General features: G+C 34.0%; 1 protein-coding gene across 3 annotated transcripts in view; it reads right to left on the bottom strand.

Annotated features, from left to right (window-relative positions):
• LOC149069322 (uncharacterized) overlaps window positions 1-11,266 on the bottom strand; it is a 220,564-nt gene that overhangs the window by 10,429 nt on the left and 198,869 nt on the right. For 2 of the 3 annotated variants that reach the window (XM_089249408.1, XM_089249409.1), the window contains exons 20-30: window positions 10,633-10,729; window positions 9,742-9,885; window positions 8,410-8,487; window positions 6,389-6,466; window positions 5,883-5,971; window positions 4,919-5,135; window positions 3,717-3,785; window positions 1,988-2,092; window positions 1,648-1,861; window positions 1,134-1,232; window positions 151-310 (exon numbers count right to left, since the gene is read on the bottom strand). In XM_089249408.1, the coding sequence (XP_089105534.1) occupies window positions 151-310; window positions 1,134-1,232; window positions 1,648-1,861; window positions 1,988-2,092; window positions 3,717-3,785; window positions 4,919-5,135; window positions 5,883-5,971; window positions 6,389-6,466; window positions 8,410-8,487; window positions 9,742-9,885; window positions 10,633-10,729 (1,350 nt within the window). The remainder of the gene's footprint in view (window positions 1-150; window positions 311-1,133; window positions 1,233-1,647; window positions 1,862-1,987; window positions 2,093-3,716; window positions 3,786-4,918; window positions 5,136-5,882; window positions 5,972-6,388; window positions 6,467-8,409; window positions 8,488-9,741; window positions 9,886-10,632; window positions 10,730-11,266) is intronic. The other variant, XR_016195044.1, reaches the window with a different exon arrangement.

The raw sequence follows: 11,266 nt of genomic DNA, 5'->3' as shown, positions 1-11,266 counted from the left end.
TGGACAACTATATAAGGCTATAACAACAAAAAAAAGTCCATGGATTTTTAAGAATTTAAATATGAATTCGTGAAATGAATTTTAAAAAAATAATTTGAAAATAGATGAATTTAACTTGATCTGAAAAATAGGAATCGACAGTCAACTCACAAGTGGAATGTCTCGTTGTACTTTGGTGACCAGTTATTGTTCTTTGATTTTGTTGCATGCTTCCTTCGTTTATCGCTGAGATGAGGGCCAATGAGGTTCACCTCAACAAATGGGCGGAACATGCTGGTGCTTGGCCATTTCAAGTCATTCGCAGCAACAACTGAAAGAAAGATGAAATAATTTACATACCCTGCTCTAGTAATAATTTTAAATTTATCCAGTAATTGAACAGCAAAAAGGTATGTTAATACTATTTAAACTGAATAAAACTAATCATAATTGGTTACATGCACTCCTGTTATACAGGGTGTCCCTCATAGAAGGTAAAATACACATAAATGAGAATTTTTTTTGTAGAACAATGTGGAGTCAGAAATGAAAAGTGTTGGCAGAAAAACACCAAATGCTAAAGGAAATAAAAATTTTTTTAAATTTAAATCACTGAGTGAAAGTCTTCAAAAGAGTATGCCAATCACTTGCGAGACGCTTCCAGATCTGTATCGATTGTGGTGACATATTAGAGCACTTACTGTAATTATTAATGTAAATACAAAGCTTTTTTTCATTTCCTTGGCATTCCGCATTTTTCCGCCAAAGATTTTTATTTTCAACCCCACTTTGCTATAAAAAAAATGCTTCTTTATGTGTATTTTACGTTCCCTTAAAGTTTGGCCCATGAGTTCAGGGACATCCTATATACATTCAAGAGTAAACCCACCTGAAACTGACCTAGCAGATACAAGATGTAGTACAAGTAGTATATAATCAGACAAATCGCCATAAACCCATAAGTTAACAGACTAATAGATACGAAAGATGTCTGATAAATCACAAATGTTTTAAAATACAAATATTAGAAACTAAAACTTTATCGAAATTCAGCAGTATAAAAATGGTTATAAATAAAGTAGTAATAAAATGAGCATGGACAAATTTTTATGTACATAATTATATATTGACAGATCAACATTATAAATGTGTACCTTTAACAGTGATTTTGTGCTCGCCAGTACCAGGATGAGTAAACAGGTCAACTTGTATGGAAACTTCACCCACACTTCCCTCTTCAGCTGTTGGAGCATCTAAAAATCATAAAATAGAAAAGTTTTTGAGAAATCCTCCAACAAGTACTATGTATAATTATGTGCATAAATCAACTCCCTCTCCCTCCAACTCGAGGACTACCAAAATTACAACTCAGATCAAATGTTTTCACCGTGAAAACTAACCTATGTATAAGTCAATAATCCCAATTTTAGAATGAATTTTTGAACAAAAAAAATCTACTTATACACGAGTATACATACAAACAAATGCATATATTTTCATGTTGCATACAGTAAAATTGAAAAAGGCTGTGTTCATTTTGAATGAAAGAGAAAAAAGCCCATGAGACAAGAAAAATCAATGAATATTTTTTTATTCTAAATCATAAAGCATTCCCAGTAAAACATAGGAAAAAAATTAATAAAATAGTATCTTGCAGCATGTACTAACCTTGTTTCGTTTGTGTTGTGACAAACGTCTTGATGAGTGTGTCTGTAGTTTGTGTGTACAATGACAATGCATACCGCAGTGACTGCAACTCTGCACTCTTGTCGAGGAAAGCTTTCTTGAGTCCACTGCCGTTCGCATGGAAGTACAGTTTGATTTGTTCGAGAGCATTGTCTAAAACAGCACACTGCTTTGGCGTAAGGTTTTTTTCCACCTCCTAAACAATTAAGTCTTATTAGTAATCAAAATCAAACTGAAAAACTAAATAAACTATTCAAAATTTATTTTTAAATTGTATATACACTTTACTCTACTTTTTATAATTACTTAATGTACTACATACCATCACTCCTAGTGCTGAAGGCAGTTTTGTGCTTGCAGTAACATGATTTCGGAAAAGGCGCCCCACATCCTCAATTTTGGCATTGGGAAGGTTTGGTAATATCACCTGAAAAGTTTTAAGTTGATTTTTTGTGAATGAAATGCATTTGAAAGCAAGCACATAAGGAAAAAGACAAAAGGGAATATTTCATACAAGGGAAAACCATTTCAAATGTATAAGGGTGGTTCAAATGAAAATGGGACAGTTGTTATGGGCAACCCTTACTGTGGAATGGACTTGACCTAGGTAGTCATGCAGAATCATGTGTGATATGTGCTGGCAGTTGGTTGACAGAATCATCCAAAAGGCAATTGATACTTTTTTCATCTGTGTCATGTTTGCAAGTAAAGTAGAGATACAAAGGTTTTTAACAGCAGGCTGATGCAAATATATATTTCGGAAAGAGAAAATTCAACTGCCCCTGCAGGGAATCAAACCCACATCCTTTCATTTTCCACGTGAATGCACTAGACCACAGAGGCAACAAATATCTCAATCTTTCCTTGGAGCTCGTGTGCACTGAACGGGACTGTACATGGACGGTCGTACCTAACACAGGCCAAAGCTCACAATTTCTGACAATGCCAACAGATGGCAACATTCTGGTAAGTAAAAAGAGCAACTTGGTTTTATTTGTTTTTAAGGGCAAAGGAGTTGGAGTTTGTGAAGTGCATCAGCACACAAAAGCAGTGTATCATGAACATTCACTGTCATTGACTCATGTGCAGGACTGGCAAACACGTTTCTGTGAATGATGATACACGATCTGGACAAAGTCATCTCATCATCATGACAGCTTTGGTGAAAGAAGTCTATCAAATAATCAACCCAAACAGATGACACACAATAAGCAACATCAGCAAGAAGGTGGGAGTGTGTTTTGGTACCGATCATGCCATCCTTGCATAGAAACACCACTAAATAGTCATGCACATGAGTTAATCGGCACATGTTCAACATGCACCAGGGTTGGACAAATCACAAAAAAATTTCAGTGCCAGAAAAAAAATCCAAAATAATGCTTCTTTTGACTTTTTCAAGGCACAGTGACCCTCTTTCATGTTGACAGATATATTGGTATAACTTCCAAATACTTTGTGCTGCTCTCAGCCTGCAATTTAATAACTATGCAAAGAAAATTTTAGGAGCCAATACCAATTTTTTAGTCGCCATGTTGACATGGCACCTGTCCAGTCTTGCCATACACTGCATTTGTTCATGATGCACTTCAGAAACTCCAACTCCTTTTGCCATAAAAAAACAACAATACCATGTTGCTCTTCTTAACTTGAAAAAATTCTGCAGATGCAGATGGAAAAACAACCGATTGCCTGTCGGATAACCACCAGCATGTATCATGTGATTCCACATGATTACCTAGAGCAAGTCCATTTCACAGTAGGGGTGTTTTTTCCACTACACGTTTCCCCAAACTCATACAAAAATAAATCAAATTATATAACAGCTTTTCATTTTTCATTCGATATCTACCCTTATATTTTAATTACGATTTTGGCTATCGCACAAGTAAAAAAATAAAGTTATTTTGGATTTTTTTCTTTGGATAACATTTTTTTCTGTCATTGAAACAAAAGCATCCACTGATCATTTAAGAAGCAAATGAAAGTTTTATTTAGCAAAAAATAAATAAATTAATTTTTTTTCTTATAAATTTACATAGTAAACTTACATTCTTTTCAGATATCGGAGGGAGAACAACTATCTTTTCCATAGTGTGTATCACAATTTTCCACAGTTCCTGTAAAGAAATCAAAAGAGAAACATTATGGCAGGAAAAAGTAAAAAATGTGAATTGAAATTAAAGCAGAAGAATGTTTCACTCAAAACCATCATGTTACAGTGGATATACTATTATTTACCAGGTGTACAAGTATGAAATGCGGATTTCAGAAAACATATGGTGCACCAATGCAGTTTGTGCTATAAAGATTTGACACTGCGCCATTTTGTTGTGTCATCAACAAGTGTCAGATGCGCACGAGTGATAAATTGGAAAAGTGTGTGCATAGTATTGTATTGTTGTGTTCAATATGTCGAAAGTTATACTGAACAAAGAGCATTCACGGACAGCATTAACTTTTTTGTTTTCATTTGACGAAAACTGCTGCTAAATCATACCGATTACTTCGAGAAGCTTATGGTGAACATGCTCCATCGCAAGATACGTGTGAATGATGGTTTCGGTGTTTCAAAAGTGGCGACTTCGGTGTTGCAGACAAGGAACATAGAAAACCGCCAAAAAAAAAGATGTGGAATTGAAAGCATTGTTGGACGAAGATGATACTACACAGACACAAAAACAACTCGCAGAGCAATTGGGTGTTAGTCAACAAGCTGTTTCCAATCGCAATGTTCCATGACAACGTGAAATGCTCCTTGACAATGTTCAATGGTCAATGTGCAATGCTCCATCACATACAGCAAAAGCGGTTCGCGGCACGTTGGAAGCACTCAGCTGGGAGTTCTACCCTATGCGGCTTACTCACCAGACTTGGCTCCTTCCGATTACCACTTGTTTGCATTGATGGGTCACACACTTTCTGAGCAACGCTTTGGTTCGTACGAAGATGTGAAAAAATAGCTTGATGAATGGTTCACAGCAAAAGGGGAAGATTTTTACTGGCGTGGTATTCACAAATTTCAGGAAAGATGGGGGGAAATGTATAACAAGAAATGGAGCATACTTTGAATAAAGCACTTTTTATCATTCTTCCGAATTTAACGTGTTTTTAAAAAAAAAAAATCCGCATTTCATACTTGTACACCTGGTACATGGTTTTATTTATTTATTTTTGGAAAAAAAAAGAGTGGTACATAATTAACTCCTTCAATGAGTGCCTGTCACAAGTCATGAAAGAATAGTGCACTAACCTTCAGCAGACGTTTCAGTACTGTGCGCTCACATACTTGTGAGAACATGATAAGTTTCCCATCAAGGATACTCATCAGCGGATGAAGAATATGGTCTGCTTCAGCAGCGATTTCGTCCCTTTGAGAGGCCTGATTCATGGACACTTGGCCTGTGCCTTTCACTGCCGAGAGAAGAGCACTAAGCTCCTGCATGCTCTGCTTGATTGTGTTATCCAAACTGAAAAATAGTATCAAAAGCATAATTCACCACAGAGAAAGATTCAATTCATGACATAAAACACATACATTTCACAGTAGGAATGGGCAAAATGATTAATATTTGATTACTACTATATCAAATGATGTAAGTTGATTGAAATGACTGCCGAATTCACATTGACAACAATAATGATTTTTTAGCTGCTTTGATTTTTTTATAAGATTCAACTCTTCAGTCACTTGTGTTTCTGAAGCCACATATTACATTCAACAGAATTCAACAATCTAGTTGAGAAGTTGATGGCCTAATCAGGTTGAATAAAACTAGTGAAATATTTTATGGGTAATACTTATCTACGCAGGCATAATGTCATTCAGAATGAATTACATTTTTCATTCTACCCTTTGAACCTTAAACTATTTCGTAGATCTTGAATGAATGATGTGGAGTATTAGACTGTTGAATAACTTTCTGATGATTTGTGACTTGGGGGGGGGGGGGAAGGATTTTTTTTCTGCACATACAGAAAGATATATTTCCAACTATTTGGAAAGATAAAAAACAAAAGTTCAGGAATACATACAAGTATACATATCTTTCTATTGAAGTGAAATAAGCTACATTGTGAACTACTGCGTATTTGGGAAAATGATTACACACTAAATTTTACAATTAAACCGAATCTTTCATGCGTACACTCTAATCAGTAAGTTGTGAGTATGACAGAGTAGAAATTAGTTGAGAAAGAGGGAGTATGTTAGTTACCTAACAGCAAACACACCACTCAAATCATCGAGCACAGTATTGAGTTGCTGTTGTAGTTCTTTCAAAACATTAGCAGCGCCAGCATCCAGCTTTGTTAGATAAACAAAAAGAGAAAATCAATTTTAGCTGAGTTAGAGATGCCATAATGTTAGTAAGGGTATATGTAAGAATAATACATGTAGTAAAGTATAAAGCATAGTTTAGTCTTCATATAGTAAAGTTGCATCATGCAATGAAGGAAAATTGTTACGTGAAAATAGTTTTCTGTATAGACCATATCATCAAAAGCGCAAGTTCAGGGAGAAATTCTGTCATATAGAGACACTATTGTATGCATTTTATAATTTTAAGCAGAAAAAAGAAAATTTTAATATGCTTTGGAATAAGGAAGAAAATGAGTTGTAAAAGTTGCAAACTTCAATGACTAGATTACGATTATGAAAATAAAATTTAATGTAGTTGTAATCAGAAGATATTTTAAATTCAGACAGTCACTGAAAAATTACCTTTTCTCCTCCCATAGATTCAAACATTTTCTCCAATTGCACCCGCAATTGTTGGATGTTGTTCATGAGGATACAAGCCTGACGGATAGAGAACAAAGAGACAATTGAAATCAATATTGCAACTGATATTGATCAGATCAAGAGTTCATTTCATGTTGAATGGAATTTCATGATTAGTGGTTTCACGATAAAGGTTCACTGCAGTGTAATGAAACTTATATCACTTGGGTTAGTTTAACGCGCATCAAATTAGTTATACAATTCACAAACATTCCATAAAATACAGCGAAACCTTGCTACAATGATACTCGAAATATAATAATCAGAGTCCAGAAGTTCAGGCTAAATGCCTTTTTTTGCCTATTTTCCAACTATTTTGTTAAAAATGTCTTTTTTTGAACTTTTCCTGCCATAAATGTCTATTTTAACATACTTTTAAGTTCATTAGTGAATTTCAGAGCCTATAATCTGTAAAACTTGGGTATTGTGAGCATTGAGAACAAAAGAATTACACTTTTTAAAATTGTCCAACTTTTAGTATCAATTATCATTAGAACCTCCCGCTTTTAGCCCCATTTAAACATGAATAAGTAAGAGATCCGAGGGATAGGAAACTAGGTATTGCCATGCAATAATTTTGCTTTGAATGGATGGTGTTAGACGTGAATGATTGTGTTTCAGATAAAAGCAGCCCATGTTAGAAAAGCAGAGGAAAATTAGAAATTTTTGCTTCTTCACATGCTTCCCATAACATGTCTCGCTCAGGCATTGGACTGCATTGTATACGTATAACTGACGTATGGCTGTCCCAAGAAGCTATTGTTTCGTGTCATGGCTTACACAAGGTGGGGTAGGAACAGATGGGGATCTGGGATCCCATGCACTTTTGATATTTTTTTCACATCATAAATGCACTGAAAACAACCATGGCTCGATTTATATACATATATGGTACCCGATTAAATTGACCAGAGTTGCTCCCAGGGGTATGCCCCTCCAGATGTAGCCACACGGGACCCTATGCTTGAAGTAGTCCCGTATGTATGGTAATATAAAAAATGGTTTTTTTTAAATAAAAATAGAACAAGGTAGCTAGGTTTCAATTATAGAAACAATAATTACGACAAATAAATAAAAATGATCTGCTACTTGAAAAAGCCCCACAGATAATTTTCTTTATGGACTCTGTCTGGTAATGGGGACCCTGGAATTGACCAAATTGTGAGGGTCTACTAGCACTTTATTTTGGGCTTGAAATCAATTAAACTTGGATAATAATGTAGTTATTATTGTAAACTTTAATTAAAACAGTAGACTAGTAGTGCAACTAATTTTTTTGCTAGTTTTGAACTCTTAATACCTCAGTTTCTAGTTATTTTTTCTTCCTTCCATAAATTATAAATGCCTTTTTTTGTGCCTATTTTAGGCATTTTTAGTGCCCTTTTGCCTGCCTATTTCAAACAATTTTAGTGCCTGAACATCCGGGATCTAATAATAATTCCATCTACAATGATATTTTTTCAAGTCTTGTTTAAAAATGTCTATGTTACTCTGAATGACTGAAATTAGAGAATGCCAATATTCTCCTGTGAATGTTGATGCATACCAAATACGTCTGTGAAAGATCGAATACATTTGGTAATATTCTTATACAGTGGACCCATCGCCTGTGTATGTTGACAAGCACATGACTATGAATGTTGGAATTTCCCAGTGTAAGTGAGAAATAATGATATTTATCAAATATTTTGGACATACACCAAATATTTGAATATGTGAATGCTGGCATTCATTGGAGAATACTGACATTATGTATTTGCCAGATATCGGTCTTTCATGGTAACATCTACACTTTAAATGTTAAACTGCTGCCTCTCAATATAATGGTAATCCCTCTACAATGATGTTTTTCTTGGTCCACATAGTATCGTTGTATCAAGTTTATCTTGTAGATAAACAGAACTTTTTTCATACATTAATTTACATTTTCTCCTTTACAACCAAAATAAAAAAATGCTTACAGTTTTCTCTTGGCTGATGAAATTTGGAAACTCCTTTTTCACAATATCAGCGTAGGCAGTGAGGACTTTTGCAATTGTCTGAAACAAAATCAACAGCAGTTAAACCCAAGATAATAATAAATCTGAAGACAGTAAAAACCTGTAAGACAAATTAAAAAACAATGATTTTTTGCAAAATGTAACATTTAGTGTCCTCTCAGCAGTTGCAAAAAAAAAATCTTATCTGGTTTTGAAATCACTAAATTTATGACCAACTTTTGAATTATTGAATAGAAGGTTTAAATTTTGACAGAAGGCAAAATTAAATCTACATTAAATTGTATGTTATGAAACATAATTATCTGATAATACAGTTATGCTATGGTCACTTGATGTGCAAATGAAAAATAGGATGTTGAGGCTAAATCAAATTCCAAACAGCAACATTAGCTAAAATTTGAACAAAGGGGCAATAAAACTATTGGCTCAATTTTGGGTATTTTTCAATTGTCATGAAATAGCACGTTTGTGTATAAAATGACCATAAACTATATATATATATATATATATATATAAAGGATTCATGTGTCAATATTTTTCTTAATGTTTTTTCATATGTGCCGACTTTTTTCTTCCCAGCACAGCTATACCAAAATACCATCATACCCACCAAGAGTGTACAGCAAGGGTGCTCAACCTTCAGGAGAATGCACACCACTTCATTGGTTTGAAAACGTGTTGCTGGTCTCGTGCTCTCGAACTGTGTTGCGGGTCACTTAAGCGATCTAAACATGTGTTGCAGGCCACTAAGTGGTGTGGAAATATACCACAGGCCGCTCAAGTGATATGTAAATATTTCATGACTTTCTTAGGTGATCTGAAAATCTGCTACGGGTCACTTAAGTAATCTGTATATGTGTGTAATTAGTTCATTTTTACAAAATTAGGTTTGAGGTCACATGAGCCACTGCTTGAGCATATATGGTGCATAGAACATGATGATTTTGTAAAACATCTCTGTCATGCACAGAAGCCACATAGCTTAGAAGGAACATTGTATTGCACTATATTTTTATCATGATAAAATTCAGAGTATTTCATTTTTGTTTTCAATTAGCTACTTAGCAAATAGGTATTGTTTCTTAAATGATTTCAAGAAAAATTCTAAAAACAAAAAGAGTTTCCACATGAAGAGCAAATTACTTATTCCTCTGATAAATTTACAAAACTTTCATACAAAAAAATTGCATGGGAAAAACGGAAATTTAAAATAAAACTCAACATAAAAAATTCAGAATATAAGTCTGACTTCAACTTTATTTAATGTCTAAAGAAATACGAAAGTTCATAAACCTTTGCAAATCGCTTCATGTACAATTTGACAATCTCTGGATCTGGGCATTCGAGTTTACTAATAACATCAAAGCACTGTGTCAACTGCGTGAAGACATCAACAACTGAATTTGAAAACAACGCATGTTCTGAGCTTTGTAGGAACTGAAATAAAAACAAAGGTAGGTAAAATAAATTGCACACATCATTGTGTATTGTGTGCGTACAATTTCTAAAAATAAAAATTGTATCTTCCTCTTAGTGTAAACATAGTATTCATTAATTTCATTTGAAATGGCACAAAAGCTTTCATAATGGACATGAACACATTGAGTTCAAGTTACAGTAATTTTGATAATGATTAGTGCAAAACTTTGGTTTACAATGCAACTTTGATATGTCAGCATGCATCTTCACTAAAAAACATTTGTGAACAAAATGTGTATGCACTCGAAAATTTAGAGAGAAAAAAAAGAATATTTTTTAACCAAACTTTTTAAAAAAGTATTTGGTAGCCAAGGTATGTACTCATAAGCAGATACAGACGCTCCGCTAGGAAACAGGGATGGGGATGGAGGGGGAATCACTAAAAGTATGCACAGTGTGGGGGGGGGTGCAAATGACTACCTATGCTTTTATACTATTTTTCACTGAACGGGGGAGAAAGGGGGATCAATCTTATCGCCCCCCCCTCCCATATCTGCATATGACCGGACTTCTAAATTTTATCATAATGATCTTCCAAGTGTCTAGTTGCATTGGGACAAAGTGAGCAAGCCACACTTCTAAAGTAGGAAGATTATATATATATATATATATATATGTATATATATATATATATATATAAATAAATAAATACAATATTAGCTGTTCAAAAAAAAAGAAAGGTAAATAAAATAAATAAATGCTTACACCATCCTTTTTGTCTCTCAAGAAGGCACTGTTGAGGTATTCCAGAGATACGTCATCATTTTCATTTAACCACTGCATGACAAACGGTTCAAACCACCTGGAAGTAATGGTAAATCATAAAACTTGATTAATTCCCATAAAAAAAAAAAAAAAATAGAACATTTATTTTGTATATATAGCATAGAATTTTCAACAGCACCAAATCTTTCATTATTATCTTATCCAATTTGTTTGTTTGACACACATTAAACTTGTTTCTATGTCATAATTCAGAGCGTAATAAATAAATGAAAAACAGGTCAATGTATAATAACTACTTTTACTACAATAACTACTTTTTCAACAGTATAAATGTATTGCTGAAAATATTAGATGGGGCAAAAATTATGCAATATTTTACTCATTTATTTCATGGTTTTTTGCAGAGGTCATTAAAGTGATAAATCACACTGGACTGCAAAATGTAGAGCTTGCTTGACAATTTCAAAAAGCTATGGAATTAAGTGACACACAATCTAACAGCACAGTATATATGTTATGGTAAAAGCCAGAAGACTGGTAAAACATATGATATACCTGGCAAGACATAGGTTTTACCAAGTCAAGTTGGTAATAGCTTGAAATATGCTTGAAA

The sequence above is a fragment of the Pholcus phalangioides genome, unplaced genomic scaffold, assembly GCF_987345545.1.
Source record: "Pholcus phalangioides strain wild (caught in Gottingen) unplaced genomic scaffold, Ppha-v1.0 ptg000022l_1, whole genome shotgun sequence".
NCBI lineage: Eukaryota > Metazoa > Arthropoda > Arachnida > Araneae > Pholcidae > Pholcus > Pholcus phalangioides.
Note: the sequence above shows the minus strand (reverse complement) of the source record. Positions and strands in the feature narration are given on the sequence as shown.